Genomic DNA, 15,358 nt, shown 5'->3' with positions numbered 1-15,358 from the left:
GCTCTACACCTGAAACTAACACAACACTGCTAATCAAATGTACTCCAATATAAAAATAAACAAATAAATAAAAACAAAAAAACAAAAACACTCTCACAGAAACACCCAGAATGTTTGACCAAATATCTTGGTACCCTGTGGCTCAGTCAAGTTGATACATAAGATTAACCACTCTGCATATAAAACTAAAACATGTATATTATCGACATGCCAAACATTATAGGTATTTATAATATGGAAACAGAAAGATCCTTATAGTCCCACGTCCCCGAGATATCTGTTAATAATAGCTTAGTGTATTTTTCTCCGCTTATTTTCAGTACATATGTATACTTTTATAAAACAGGATTATACTATTTATACATATATATGCACATGCACAAATATATATACATGTAGTATTATGATTTAATTTTTTCATTTCTATTTTAGATATTATTCCATGTCTTCTGAGCATTATTTCACTATGGGTTATTATCCATTCATTCATATTTTGATTTATTTAATGAATATTTTTAGTACCTGCTGTGTGCCAAGCATCATTTACATAGTCAATCATCTATTTGTAGAAATATAGGTCATTTCATTTGTTTGTTTTTATTTGTTTTCTATTGTAAAATGAGATAAACATCTTTGTACTGTATCTTTAGGCATTTTTGCAAGAGTTCTTATAAAGTGTATTTCTAGAATTGATCTGTAAAAGATAGAAGTGTTTTTAGGTTTTAAAAGGTACTGCTAGGCCAGGGTTTCTCAGCCTCCGCACAGTTGACATTTTGGTCCAGATAATTCATTGTTGCTGGGAGGGGTGATGTGGGGTTGGGGGAGCTGTCTTGTGCACTGTAGGATGTTTAGCAACATCCCTGGCCTAGATGCCAGCAGCAGCACCACCCCAAATTGATGAGTGAGGGATGAATCTGAGGGTGACTGAGGTGATAAAAGGTAGTCCTCAGTGTGTGTCCAGCTATAGTTGTAAGACACATGTAAGGAGGAGACATCTTGGATGACTCCCAGATTTCTGTCTTGGGTGACCAGCTAAATACTGTCAGCACACCACTTGCCATGATAGGGAATACAGGTGGAGTAACAGGTTTGTGTTCTGTTTTGTTTCTTCCAGGAACCTAATGTGTTCCATGGCTATTTGTGATTCTGGTAACTATTGATCTTTCTACTAGGAGATGTTCAGTTGGCAGTTGAATGTTTGGATGTAGAGTTCAAGACAGAGGCCTGAACCAAAATGATGTAGTACTCGACCACATACTGCTGGAATTTAAAGCTTAGGTGTAAAGCTCCGAAGACATCTATCCAGAGGATACATGCTTAGATTTATTTGGTTGGCCAAAAAGTGCCTTCGGTTTTTAAGTTAAAATAAAAGACACATTTTTAATTTTTACCAAGAAATTTATTGAAGAACATATTCACCCTTTTCTTCCACTGCCTTCTGCCATTTTTCAGGCAACTACATAAATCCATCTTCCCAAAATTTTTATCTTTTTGAGAAAAAAACGATTCCAAGGTGCCTTTTATAGTCTTCCAGGGAATTGAAATTTTTTCCATTGAGAGAATTTATTTATTTATTTATTTATTTATTTTTGGCTGCATTGGGTCTTCGTTGCTGTGACCGGGCTCCCTCTAGTTGCGGCAAGCGGGGGGCCACTCTTTGTTGTGGTGCACGGGCCTCTCACTGCGATGGCCTCTCCCGTTGTGGAGCATGGGCTCCAGGTGCGCAAGCTTCAGCAGTTGTGGCATGTGGGCTCAGTAGTTGTGGTGCACGGGCTGAGCCGTTCCACAGCATGTGGGATCCTCCCAGACCAGGTCTTGAACCTGTTTCTCCCGCATTGGCAGGCGGATTCCTAACCACTGCACCACCAAGGAAGCCCAAGAGAATTTTGTAAAGACCTAAATAAATGGAAATCCGGAAGTGCAATATCTGATGAATACAGCAGATGAATCGGAACTTCCCAACCAAGCTGTAACAGTTTTTGCCTGGTCATTAAAGAAACATGCGGTCTTGCATTGTCTTGATGGAAGATTATGCGTTTTCTGTTGACTAATTCTGGATGCTTTTCATCAAGTGCTGCTTTCAGTTGGTCTAATTGGGACAGTACTTGTTGGAATTAATCGTTTGGTTTTCCGGAAGGAGCTCATAATAGAGGACTCCCTTGCAATCCCACCATATACACAACATCACCTTCTTTGGATGCAGACTGGTCTTTGGTGTGGTGGATGGTGGTTCATTTCGCTTGCCCCATGGTCTCTTCCATTCCACATTATTGTATAGTATCCACTTTTCATCTCCTGTCACAATTTATTTATAAAATGGAATGTTTTCATTACGTTTATGTAGAGAATTGCATGCAGAAATACAGTCAAGAAGGTTTTTTTTTTTTTTTTTGCTTAACTTACGTGGAACCCAAACATCAAAGTGATTAACATAACCAAGCTGGTGCAAATGATTTTCAGCGCTTGATTTGGATATTTTGAGTATGTCAGCTATCTTCCACATTGTATAACGTTGATTGTTCTCAATTAATGTCTCGATTTGATCGCTATCAACTTAAACTGAGCTACCCAACCGTGAAGCATCATCCATAGAGAAATCTCCAGCACGAAACTTCTCAAACCACTTTTGACACGTTCGATCAGTCACAGCACCTTTTCCATAGGTTGCACAAATCTTTTTTTGCATTTCAGTTGCGTTTTTACCTTTCTTGAAATAATAAAGCATAATATGCTGAAAATGGTGCTTTCTTCGGTCTTCAATATTAAAATAGCTACACAAAAATTCACCAGTTTTGATAAGTTTTTTTAAATGCACCCTGATATGACAGCTGTCACATACAATCTAACAAAATTGTTTTGAATGAAGTTAAAGACTAAGTGCTACTAGAGCCATCTTACGGAAAAAACCAAATGAACTTTTTGGCCAACCCAATATTAGGCTCGAGAGGAAAGGATTTGAGTGTAGATGTGTGCTAAAACTTGTTTTACTCTTTTTAACTCTGCTTTTTACTTCCATGGTTTTTATGGGGAGGCATGCTTGCCTCTGGTTTGTAAGTCTGATAATAGCCTGGCAATGTAAAATTTCCCAAATTATTTATTTAAAAATTACGAACACAACTAACTAGCCTGTATTTCTTGGGGAGAGAGATAAAAAGGGACCATTTCTGTTTGAGAATGTAGGTTGCATTGTGTGGTAGAAAGAGTTTGAGTGAACTTTGGAGTCAACTTTGGTTGGAATCTTGGTTCTCATAATACTTGTTTGCCTCTAGGCAAATTATTTAGGTTCACTAAGAGTCATTTTACTCATTTGTAAAACTGGGGAAGTCATAGCTATCTTTAAGATTACTGTTAAGATTAAATGAGATGAGCTTTTGGATGTGGAGGATAATGGCAGCTGTCCAAATCTAAATCTCTCCACACATTCTCCCCGAAAACCACATACACATAACCCATACATAGCTGACACCTTTAGCATTACTACGAGAGAGACAATACCACAAATTTTAAATTACTTGTAAGTAAAGAAGCAGCAAATTACAATAGTTCTTGTTACTGCTATAAACCTCTGAATCTGGAGACTGGGGCAGGGAGAGGCTTAAGAGACAGTGAAAATAGAGAGGAGATTAGGGGTTAAAATGAAGCACAAAAGCATCCTCAGAAAGAAAATGTCCTCCACACAACTGGCAAAATACGAACACAGGCTTGGGACTTGGTAATTCATATCACTAACTGTAGGGAGGGTGTGTAAAAGTGAGAGGGACCAGAAGTAGTAACATCAGAGAAACACTGCTGGTGGGAGAGGAGAAAGAGAAAGGATACTGCCCCTTGGAGACATGGCAATAAGAGGAAAGAAGAAGTAAGGAGAAAATGAAGGGTCCTGGAGAAATGAAAGAAGAACAAGGCACACCAATACAGTCTTCACTCACCACTACCACCACTGCCACCACCATAACATCCATCCATTAAGGGAGCTGCTCTTAATAATCTGCAGCAGCAGACACTCTGAAACTAAGAAGTCCATCCATAAAATGCTCATGAACAGAAATAAATCAAATGCCATACAAAGCTACTCTAAGAGGAATACAGAAAATGTGAGATCAGTACATTTCCACTGATTATAGTTCTTCCCCCAAAAGCAAACACAAAACAATGAGAAACTGTATTGTAACACTCCAACCAAATATTCTCAAACAAACTTAGGGACATACTAATAGGGGCATTGATGAAAGGAATGTTGAGGTAAGGGGCACTGATGAAAGGAAGGAAAACAACCAAAAGAATGAAAATGAGATGCAGAAAGAAGTAAAAAGCTTTAGAGAGAAAGTGGTTGAAATGCAATACAGGCAAAGGAAGACCCAACATACTTATAATTGGAGTCTCTGAAGAAGAAATCAGTGGAACAGAACTAATCCAAGGAAACTTTTCAGAAATAACAGGAAAACTGAAATCTACAAATTAAAAGGACCCACCTTGGCAAATTGATTCAGAGCAATGAACTCGGAGTCATAAACTGTTAGAATTTAAAGACTAGTAAAACTGTTAGATTTTAAAGGCAACTTTTTTTCTGGGCCTCCTGGTGGGGGGAAAAATCACATTACTAATAAAAAAAAATAAGGCTTACATCAGACTTCTCTAGAATGATATACAAAGGAAGGCTACAGTAGAGCATTTTTTAAAACTCAAGGAAACAAAGTTCAAGCTAACCAACCTGTCCTTCAAGTATCAAGGCTATAGATAAGCAGCTTTGAACATGAAAGAATTTAGGAAATCTTTAGTGAGAATTTAATATATTGTAGATCCAAGACTAAAACAGTGGTGGGGACATGGGTGTAATTGTTACATGTAAGTGGGTAGAGAGAGAAAGGGAAAAATAGAATAAGATCATTCCCTATTATATAAGTAATAAGTGAGAATTTTGGATACCACTTAAAATGGACAGACCAGGTAATAAAAGTTTAAATAAACAAAAAAGAGACTTAGGACACTGTAAAATACATTCATACTCACACATGCATGTGTGAAGGTAACCCCTAGAACCAAAAATGCAAATATTCCAAAATACCAAAAGAATTTTTTTTGAAAAGCAAAATCATCAACTAGAGGGCTTCCCTGGTGGCACAGTGGTTGAGAGTCCGCCTGCCGATGCAGGGGACACGGGTTCATGCCCCGGTCCAGGAAGATCCCACATGCCGTGGAGCGGCTGGGCCTGTGAGCCATGGCCGCTGAGCCTACGCGTCCGGAGCCTGTGCTCCGCAACAGGAGAGGCCACAGCAGTGAGAGGCCCGTGTACCGCAAAAAAAAAAAAAAAAAAAAAAAATCATCAACTAGAGAGAGTAAGAATAATAAAAAATAGTAATTATAGAAAAAGAGAGTTCAGACATATCAGTTATATCAATAAGCATAAATGGGCTTAACTCACCTATTTAAAGAAAAAGATTTTAAATGGCTTCATAAAGCAAAACCCAATTCTGTGCTGTATACAAGAGACACATCCAAAACAGAGGAAAAGGTTAAAAATAAAGGGATGTACAAAAACATCACAGGCAAATGGAAGCAATAAGAGAGCAGGGGTTGTAATCTTGATAGACAAAGTAGAATTTAGCACACGTGTAAAAAATCATCAAACACAATAGAGTGTACTTTATAATGTTAAAACCCAAAATTCTCAACGAATTTATATTTTTGAGTATCCACCAAATAACACAGCAAACATCTGACTATAGCAGAATTGCTATAGCAGAATAAAGGATAATGCAAGAAGAATTAGAAACACATAATAGGAGATTTTGAATACATCACAGTATAAGTCTGGTACAAGATGTTTCAGGATCATCTAATAAATTTCCTGTTTCAAACCAGGAATTGGCCTTTAAGGAAATGATATTTAGAGATCATGATCTTTATATCAGGAGTGCTCACTTATATGGGGTTAGTCTTTATTTCTAGGCCTTTTTGGCACACAGCTTAGGATAATTTTTTTTAATAGAAAATATACATCATTATTTCATGCTGACATTTCTAATTGAAATTTAAAATACAGATTTATTTCTTTGATTTTTATTATTTGTATCTCTTTTTACATGTGCTAAAAATCTTGGTTTCTAATGATATTAATTTATTCTAATGATGAATAAAATTAATATATTCATCTTAATCTACAGTTTCAAATTAACAATACCAATATTATTACAATTATAACAGCATAGCTACTGCAAAAGTTTTAAGATATGTTTGCAGTTCTTTTTGTATATAGGGTATATCCTAATATGTATATACAAATTACTGTGTTTTGAATCCTTTTGAAATAACTTCTCTATATGTGTTTAAACCACCAACTCTGTATAGTAAGGTTCATTTTTTTTTCATTTTACTTTTTATTTTTAGAGTTTTGTTGTTTCAATTTTATTTTTGCTTTATGGGTTTTTTAAAAAAATTATTTTAAAGGATTCAAGATTACTTAGCTAACAGTTGTGGTTTATAAATAGCAACTAAAAGTCTTAGGTTTATGGGACACTGTTTAATCAAAGGAATGTTCAGTTTTTCAAAGAAATTTTTTCTCAATTTTTTTCTGAAATGGATGAGGAATTTACTGTAATTAAAAGTTTCAGGGAGATGAGCTTGGTGCTTTGTGTCCGCCTGGAGGGGTGGGATGGGGAGGGTGGGAGGGAGGGAGATGCATGAGGGAAGGGATGTGGAAACAGATGTATATGTATGACTGATTCACTTTGTTATAAAGCAGAAACTAATAAAAAAATAAAAAATTTAAAAAAATAAAAATAAAAGTTTCACTTGGGCTTTCCTGGTGGCGCACTGGCTGAGAGTCCACCTGCCGATGCAGGGGACACGGGTTTGTGCCCCGGTCCGGGAAGATCCCATGTGCCGTGGAGCGGCTAGACCCGTGAGCCATGACCGCTGAGCCTGTGCGTCCGGAGCCTGTGCTCCACAATGGGAGAGGCCACAACAGTGAGAGGCCCGTGTACTGCAAAAAAAAAAAAAAGTTTCACTTATTCCCGTATACTCGCTGGGAGCCCTTGACCTCCAAGGCAGCCCTAAAAAGTGTACCACACTATGACAATACACATTATTTCTAAACTACTTGTGGAAATTTATCTCAGTATTTTCTAAGACATTGGAACTAACACTGAAGTCTTGCATGAAGTTTGTCAACCCCTTAGCCTACTAATTTTGGTTACTTGGGGCCTCAGTTACATAAGTAATGCTCCTCTCCCTTTCTAATGCCAAAGTACCTTTTATGTGTAATATTTAATACAAGTAAAATTATATGTTGTAAACAAAATTAAATGTGGCTTGATGTCTGAAATTTAAAACTTTAAATGATTCTATTGGATCACAAAACTCTGTTTTTGCCACAGCAGTAGCAAAATATAAAATTGTAGTTACTGTTTCACTTCCTGAGAGGTTGGATCCTAAAGCGTATAATTCTGTGATTTCCCTTTTCAGAGTCCGATAAAATACCAGTAATGCGTGGACAGTGGTTTATTGATGGTACTTGGCAGCCGCTAGAAGAAGAAGAAAGTAATTTAATTGAGCAAGAACATCTTAGCTGTTTTAGAGGTCAGCAGATGCAGGAAAGTTTTGATATTGAAGTGTCAAAACCCATAGATGGAAAAGATGGTAAGACCAGTTAATATATTTAATATGTTTTGTAAACCAAGTAAGTTGTTGATAAAGTTTAGAGTGGTTCCTAAGTTTGAAATAGTAATTCAGAAGTGTTAGAATTTATACAATTTGATTATTTCAAACATTCGATTATTATTTTAGAATTTAAGACTGCTGTAAATTTCTGAACTGTTTCCATTTTTATTTTACTTAATATGTGTTTTCACTGACATAACACATGATTTACTGTAAATGTACAAATTGTTATAATGTGCTCTCTGAATTAGTCGTTTTGAGTAGCTTTTTAGTCATCAAAGAAAATTGAACTTATAAAAAATCCCTTGTCATTATATCAAAAGAGCAGTTTTGCTAATATTTTAATGTTGGTTCTTTTCCTGAAGTTTAAAAAACCTTAATTTCTTTTGTATAAGTCCCTTTTAGGTGTCTCTATTGATAACCGTATCAACTTTTAATTTGAAACAATCTACTCCTTATATTTCCTTATTTGGCATTTGGATACTTTTTCTTTTAATAGTTTAAAATACTTATATACTAGCCAAGATTGCCATGTTTCATTATGTGTCTGATCTTGAGTAAAATTCAAAATATGTGGTAAAGTTAAAAATACTTCTGTTGTTCCATTTACTGCAGGCAGTGGGATCAACTATTCCGGTGAGTATAACACTACAGGTAGATGAGAATTTGTGGATTTCTCTAATTTTTTTTTTTCCTAAAAGTGTTTCTTCATCCATGCTTGCCTTTATTTGGGAAGTTTCTTGGCAAGCTCTACTTAATCTAGTGAATTAAACTATGAATTAAGTGATTTTTTTCCTTCTCCTTGTAAAACATCTATACAGCAGAAAAACTCAATATTGATCAAGTAATTCACAGAATGCAGCTTGGAAAAAATGAATTATGTAGTTGGGAGCAATTGATTATATAACATAATTAACTACAAAACAATAAGCTTTAAATTGGCTTTTTCCCCCTTATTGTTAATAACATTCCAAGTCTTTTCTGTCTCCTATTCGTTACTCTTTTATCTCTCTCTGAACACACACACACACACACACACATGCAGGGAAACTGTATACTTTAGCTTATACCAAGTAAAAATATCTTTTGTACCTTTAAAAGTCTGCATAATTGAGGAAAATGGTGGCTTCTAAATAAATTGGTAATTAAATCTAAGAAATGTCTATTATGTACCAGATACCATATTCTAGGAATTTTAAATATTTCATTTTGCTAATCCCTAGCGTCAACTGTGTTCTTATTTCACTGTGAAATTCAAGCTCAAGGTTCTTACATATCAATATATAAAGAACAGTTCAGTATCTATAAAGCAGAGCTGTATCTATATTCCTGCAGATTGCCATAAAGACAATACTCTGGTTAAAGCACAGATAGCAAATTTTGTATATCTCTGATCTTTAATTAGTGACTGAAATATTTTGGAACCTCTCATCACCACTATCAAAATAATCACAAAAGCCTACTTCATAGTATTTGAAAGACTGAACTCTTTTCAAAGTTTCATTCCTATTGGGAAAGGCTGAGTTCTAGATTTTTTCCTTTCTATTAATTCTCCTTAAGTCTTGCCTCAAAAATGGCAGTTCACCTTAACAAACCCAGTTTATCGACCCAAATTCTTTACTATTAATGCATGGGAAAAAACCAAGAGCTTGGAGGAGGAAAAGGATGAGTATGAAAAATAAAAATAAAAGTATATTGTCCTCTTTCTCATACTGTGTTCAAAGCATTTCTTTTCCACTTGCTAATTCTCCCTGTGGAAGTTAGTCATCAGCTCTGTTTCATCTCTAGATCCCATCTACTTGGAATCTGAAATGTTAAATGGAGCAGCATACTTCAGTTTTCTTCAAAGTGCCCTAATTTTATGATCCAGTCACTTAAATAAGTCTGATAAAAGAACATAGTTTGTATGAGTATATTTTTCAGTATATCTTTGAGTCTGTGTCAATTCTTGAGTATCAGTCTAGGATATTATAGTATTATTTTTTGCTAGCTTTAAAGATACACATTGAGTGGTAAAATTCTTATTAGTAATAACAGAAATTTGTTAAACTCTTAGAACACTTTTGTATTGTAATCTTTCAAAACGATGATCTTTTGAGGTTCATTGGAAGAAAAATTGATTTTTTAAATATACTGTGACATAAAACATCAGCATGTTTTGTTATCAACAAAGGTTATAAATTCAATTCAGTATATATACTGTTGTCATGAATTTCCAGCCATTTTATTTAGTATTTAGTATTATGTAAAGCATACATTCATGTGTTAAAATGTGACTTTTGACTTTGAAGATTATGGGAAATTCTGTAGTACATTTGAAAATTATCACTGGTCTTAATGAAAGAACATTTGCTGCCCAAAAAGCTACCGCTGTTGGAAAAATAACTCAAATCTATAATACAAAGATAAAAAGTATTATAATTTTTTGATTATTTTGCTTCTTACCTCCAAGCTTCTGAAATTTCATATTTTATTAATCTGAGGGGGGGAAAATAGCTTTTCCACCTAAATTTTCTCATGTACATAGGATAAAGCCTTGACTCTTCATATTGTTAGAAGATTTTGAATATTCCTTGTGCATATAGTACTGTGCCAGTTACTTTTGTGAAAGAAACAGACAGGGTTTTGGCTCTCAGGGAGTTTTAAACCTTTGGGGATGACAAAGCCTGCAGATGAGAAGTTACAAAGAGTAAGTACAAGGTAACAAAGTAGACAGTGCATGTTAAACATTCTGAAAAGGGATGTACAATAGAGTATTTATTGTACAATAAATTGTACAATATTTTTTGTACAATTGTACAAAATTGTACAATACAATTGTACAAAATTGTACAAATTGTACAATACAATTATTGTATTGTAGAGTATACAATAGTGTACAATCCCGTATTTAATAATTTAAAATAATTTTAAAGTACTGTATTCAAGAACTCTTTTTAAGTGCTCTGGAGAATTCCTAAGAAACTTAACAGAGTTCTTGCCTTGAAGGACATAAAATACTAATGAAATAAAATAAAATACTAATGAAATAAAATACTAATTCCTTTTCCTTCTGTCTTTATCTATGTCTTGGTTAGGGTAGTTATTGCCACAAATACACTGAATATATTTATTATTCTTTCCTTATTAATTATCCTACTAATCTCAAAGTAAGCATTGAATTAAAAAGATCTATTGGGACTTCCTTGGTGGCACAGTGGTTGGGAATCCGCCTGCCAATGCAGGGCACACGGATTTGAGCCCTGGTCCGGGAAGATCCCACATGCCGCAGAGCAACTAAGCCCATGTGCCACAACTACTGAGCCTGCGCTCTAGAGCCTGTGAGCCAAAACTACTGAAACCTGCGCACCTAGAGCCCGTGCTCCACAGCAAGAGAAGCCAGCGGAATGAGAAGCCCGCGCGCCACCATGAAGAGTAGCCCCCGCTGACCGGAACTAGAGAAAGCCGTGCACAGCAATGAAGACCCAACATAGCCATAAATGAATGAAGGAATGAATGATCAGTTGAAGTTTAGCTTAACTTTTTTATCATTCAAAGAAAGATAAACCCCCAAAGTATAATCATATTTTGTGATTTAGATTTCATTTTCTCTGAGAGTTAAAATTAAAAATGATTCTCTTCCCACCCCACCTCCTAGGCTAGGAAATGTTTATCTATCAGCCTAACAAATGAAAGCTAGAAGTTCACTGGGGATGAATCATACAAATAAAATCAGGCCTTCAAATAAGTAATTTTGTAAATACTTAAAAGTACTAGAGTAGTATTTCCCTCATTTTATAATTTATCTATGCAAGCAGTAATCAGTAAAAAAAAAAAAATGGTTGAACTAAATGGGTAGTTCTGCACCTGCTCTGGTCAAAAAATGCATAACCTCAATCCAGTTATGAGAAAACATCAGACAAACTCAGATTGAGGGACATTCTACAAAGTAACTTACCAGTATTCTTCAGAAGTGTCAAGGTCATAATTAACTAGGTGGGGGGAATCCTTTCACAATGTATGTCAAATCAACTCAGTATACACTTTCAATGTCTTATAATATTGTCAATTGTACCTCAGTAAAGCTGAAAAAAATTTTTTAAGTGTCAAGATCATGAAAGACAAGGAAAGACTGAGGAATTTGTCGTAGTTTAGGGGAAATTAAGGAAACATAACAACAAAATACAACATGGTACCCTGGATTGTATCCTAGGACAGAAAAGGACATTAATAGAAAAACTGGAGAAATCAGAATGAAGTCAATATTTTAGTTGATAGTATTATACCAGTGTTAATTTCTTAGTTTTGATAATTGTACTATAGTTATGCTAACATTAGGAGAAGCTGGGTGAAAGATATTATGGTAACTCTGTACTATTTTTGCAACTTTTCTGTAGGTTGAAAATTATTCCACAATAAAAAGGTGTTTTGTTTTTTCTTAAGGCCAGTAGAGAAATTAAAATAGTAAAAAATATTTAATTAATCCAAAAGAAACAACAAAAGGAGAAGCAAGAAACACAGACGGAACAAAGAAAATATATGGGAAATGGTAGACCTAAATTCACCCTTATCAAAACTATAGTAAATATAAGTGAACTAACACTTAAATTAAAAAACAGAGATCGACAGATTTGCTAGGAATGCAAGATCCAACTGTATGCTGTCTAGTAGAGTCACATTCAATATAAAATCACAGGTAGGCTGAAAGTAAAAAAAAAAAACAGGACTTTTTACTGTTCAAGCTAATTTGGGGTGCTATGACAGCACAAGTGTTGGTGGATCTCTAAGGATTTACAGCATTTAACAGTTTGGCATGTAGTGTATATGCCTATCCTATTGCTGGATAAGGATATCCCAAACTGTGAATATATCATTTCAAAAGTCTAAAAGGGGGAGGGCCGGGGTGGGGAGAGGGAAGGAGTATTAACCCTTTCTAATCGGCTTTTCTTTTCCTTTCTCTTTGGTGACTAAGAGGACTCCCACCTTCTAGCTTTTAGTTATCAATTTTTATAAATGTATTTAATTTAATTTCTCTGAGATCCAAGAAGATTGACAGAAATTTTCTCATTATACTTGGTAGGTTTTAGATGTGCAAGCCTTCTTCCCTTGCAGTTGAGATTATCTAGGTTGCCAGCTTTTATAGAGGGAAAAGTTATATAGAGTTATTCTATTCTAAGGAATACTATATCATCAGCAACCCCCCCCCTTTTTTTTTTTTTTGCGGTACGCGGGCCTCTCACTGTTGTGGCCTCTCCCGTTGCGGAGCACAGGCTCCGGACGCGCAGGCTCAGTGGCCGAGGCTCACGGGCCCAGCCGCTCCGCCGCATGTGGGATTCTCCCGGATCAGGACAAGGCCACGCATCGGCAGGCGGACTCTCAACCACTGCGCCACCAGGGAAGCCCAGCAACCCCCTTTTTTGATACACTGTTTTCAGAATTATATAATGAAGAACATTTCTTTAGGAGATGAATTATAGTAAGGAAATTTATTGAAAACTGTATTTTAGTGCTTAAAATCTTTTTCATTGCTTTGTAAGACTTTAATACATAAATGAAAAGTTTTATTAAATGTTAGCATTTAATTAGCATTTTAGTTGCATTTTGTGTTTATGCATACTTTTGATAACAATATATAAGAATTCTTAACTAAAACTTTATTTTAGTGATCCTTGTTGGAATGATAGTAAACCTTTTTGTCTCTAGTGTACTTATGGTGGTACTTATCCTTTGCTTTGGGTTGAGAAAAAGTTAAGCTCTCTGTGCTAGAGGATGTTGTAACAAAGCAAATGATTTTCAAGTGAAAATAAGAATTAAATATGAGAAGAAGGTAAAGAAGCATGTCTATCCAATTTTGTGAAAATGTTTTAAATAAATATATTTCTGTGATTTTAGTATATTGGGGTGTTTGGCTTTATGTTAATCCTTAAATTAGTATTCCTTTAGGGGAAAAAAAGCCTTTCATTTTTGTATCTTGACTAGCTTTTAGAAAGTGTTTATGTAATTTTAAGTGTGATCAGGTGGTCCATGTGTTTCCCACTAGTTCTTTTTTAGTAAATGTGGAATTGTTTCATGTTAGTTTTACTAGTAGACCTATAAAATCTAGGTTTTGTTTGAGCAGTATAGTCTCAAGTTTATGCCAAATTTGATCTACTTGGTTATGTTAGCTTTTTCCTAAGGATTTTTTTGTGTGAAAATGTTTCTTGCAAGTGGTACATCTACTCCTCAGTAACTGACCAGAAGGCACATGAAAGAAGAAACATGTTCAGTGAAGAAAATTACTTTGGTTGTCATTTTCCATCCATCTATGACAATGAAATGTTTTCATAATCCTGATTTTACAACCCAGTTTTTAATTCTTGTCTATACTTTTTTATAGTCATCTAATTACGTGCAGTTAAAGTTATTAAGTGCCTCATAAGCATTTCTCAATTACCTTTATCACATATATCTTTAAATATACCTTATCTGTGTATAACAGCAGGTTTCTTTTTTAACTTCTAGTACTATACAACGGGAATTAAGTATTTTTGTATTTGAGCAGTATTTAACCTTTGAATGTCACATTAATGTAGAAGGGAGTGAGGATGAAAATCAAATGTATTAGAACATAAATTTGAACTAAATCATAAAGATTCTGTGATTAACTGAACGGTAAAGAAAATGATTGTAAGATTCAATTCTAAGTGGATTTTAAAATAAATGCTTATTTAAAATGTAAAGAAATTTATTGATATGTAACTAGCAATATTTGACAGGGAAAGTGTTGACTTTAAGGTTATCTACTGATTTACCAAATATCAAGTCTATGTCTGGCTTTACTCTGTTGTCTGCTTTACTCTGTTGTCTGTTTTACCACTTACAAGATGTCACAGCATACATTTTTACTAATGACTTTTTTTTGTCATTCTGTTGCTAACAGATCTTTAATTATTTTGTCACTAATAAGTCAGTTCAAAGTAGAGCTTTCAACTTAATTTTTTGGGGGAAAAGTTTCATTTTTAAAAGCATTTTAACAACTTGAACAGAGATGTGAAAAGAATATTTTGTTTCTGTGGGAAGGCTCTATTACACTTCAGTAACGGAAAGCATCTAGTGGAACGTATACTGTGGTATCTTCTTAGGAAAGCTGCATTAGATGTTTATGTTATTTATTGCATTTTCAATTTGCACATCAGATGTTGGCTGTGTCATAGTCACAAATTTGGTGAGAGTAAATAACCTTAGTATTGTAAAGCTGTGGTTTATAAATCTCTTATGCATACAAAAATGCCGTGTTCTATTTTTCTATTCCATCTATACAAAGACATTAAAAATGGTGATCACAGAGTTGTCTTTAATTGATAAATTTAGATATCATTTGCCTTTTTTATTTTCAGTAAAAGTAGATTATATATTTGATAAACATTATTAAACTAATATTTTGCTGCACTGATTTTTAATTAGAAATTATATAAATAAAGCATTTAGAATAATGTTTGTCAAATACAACTCATTTTTTAAAGTTAATACAACAAAAAGGCAAACCTCATTTAAAATTTGCTTTGAAGCTCAGTGTTTTTGCTTTCTTAGTTGTCTACCACCTCCCTCCCTTCTCCCTCCCTTCTCTGTTCAAATGGAGAGGATATAAGGAGAGTACAGATGCGGCAGGTCTTAAACGAAAGCGTTCCCAAGGTACAGTAATTGTAGTTTTACTTCACCATGTAGTTGTATTCCTGGCTTGTAG

At 34.7% G+C, this 15,358-nt stretch overlaps 1 protein-coding gene across 6 annotated transcripts in view; it reads left to right on the top strand.

The window, feature by feature from the left end:
• DDHD1 (DDHD domain containing 1) overlaps nt 1-15,358 on the top strand; it is a 93,324-nt gene that overhangs the window by 32,393 nt on the left and 45,573 nt on the right. For 4 of the 6 annotated variants that reach the window (XM_081228840.1, XM_081228837.1, XM_081228836.1 and 1 more), the window contains exons 2-3: nt 7,462-7,635; nt 15,205-15,306. In XM_081228840.1, coding sequence (XP_081084966.1) covers nt 7,462-7,635; nt 15,205-15,306 — 276 coding nt within the window. The remainder of the gene's footprint in view (nt 1-7,461; nt 7,636-15,204; nt 15,307-15,358) is intronic. The other 2 variants (XM_081228839.1, XM_081228838.1) reach the window with 1 other exon arrangement.

This window comes from Mesoplodon bidens (assembly GCF_964165515.1).
Source record: "Mesoplodon bidens genome assembly, chromosome: 3".
Lineage (NCBI taxonomy): Eukaryota > Metazoa > Chordata > Mammalia > Artiodactyla > Ziphiidae > Mesoplodon > Mesoplodon bidens.
This window is presented reverse-complemented; position numbering and strand designations above follow the sequence as displayed.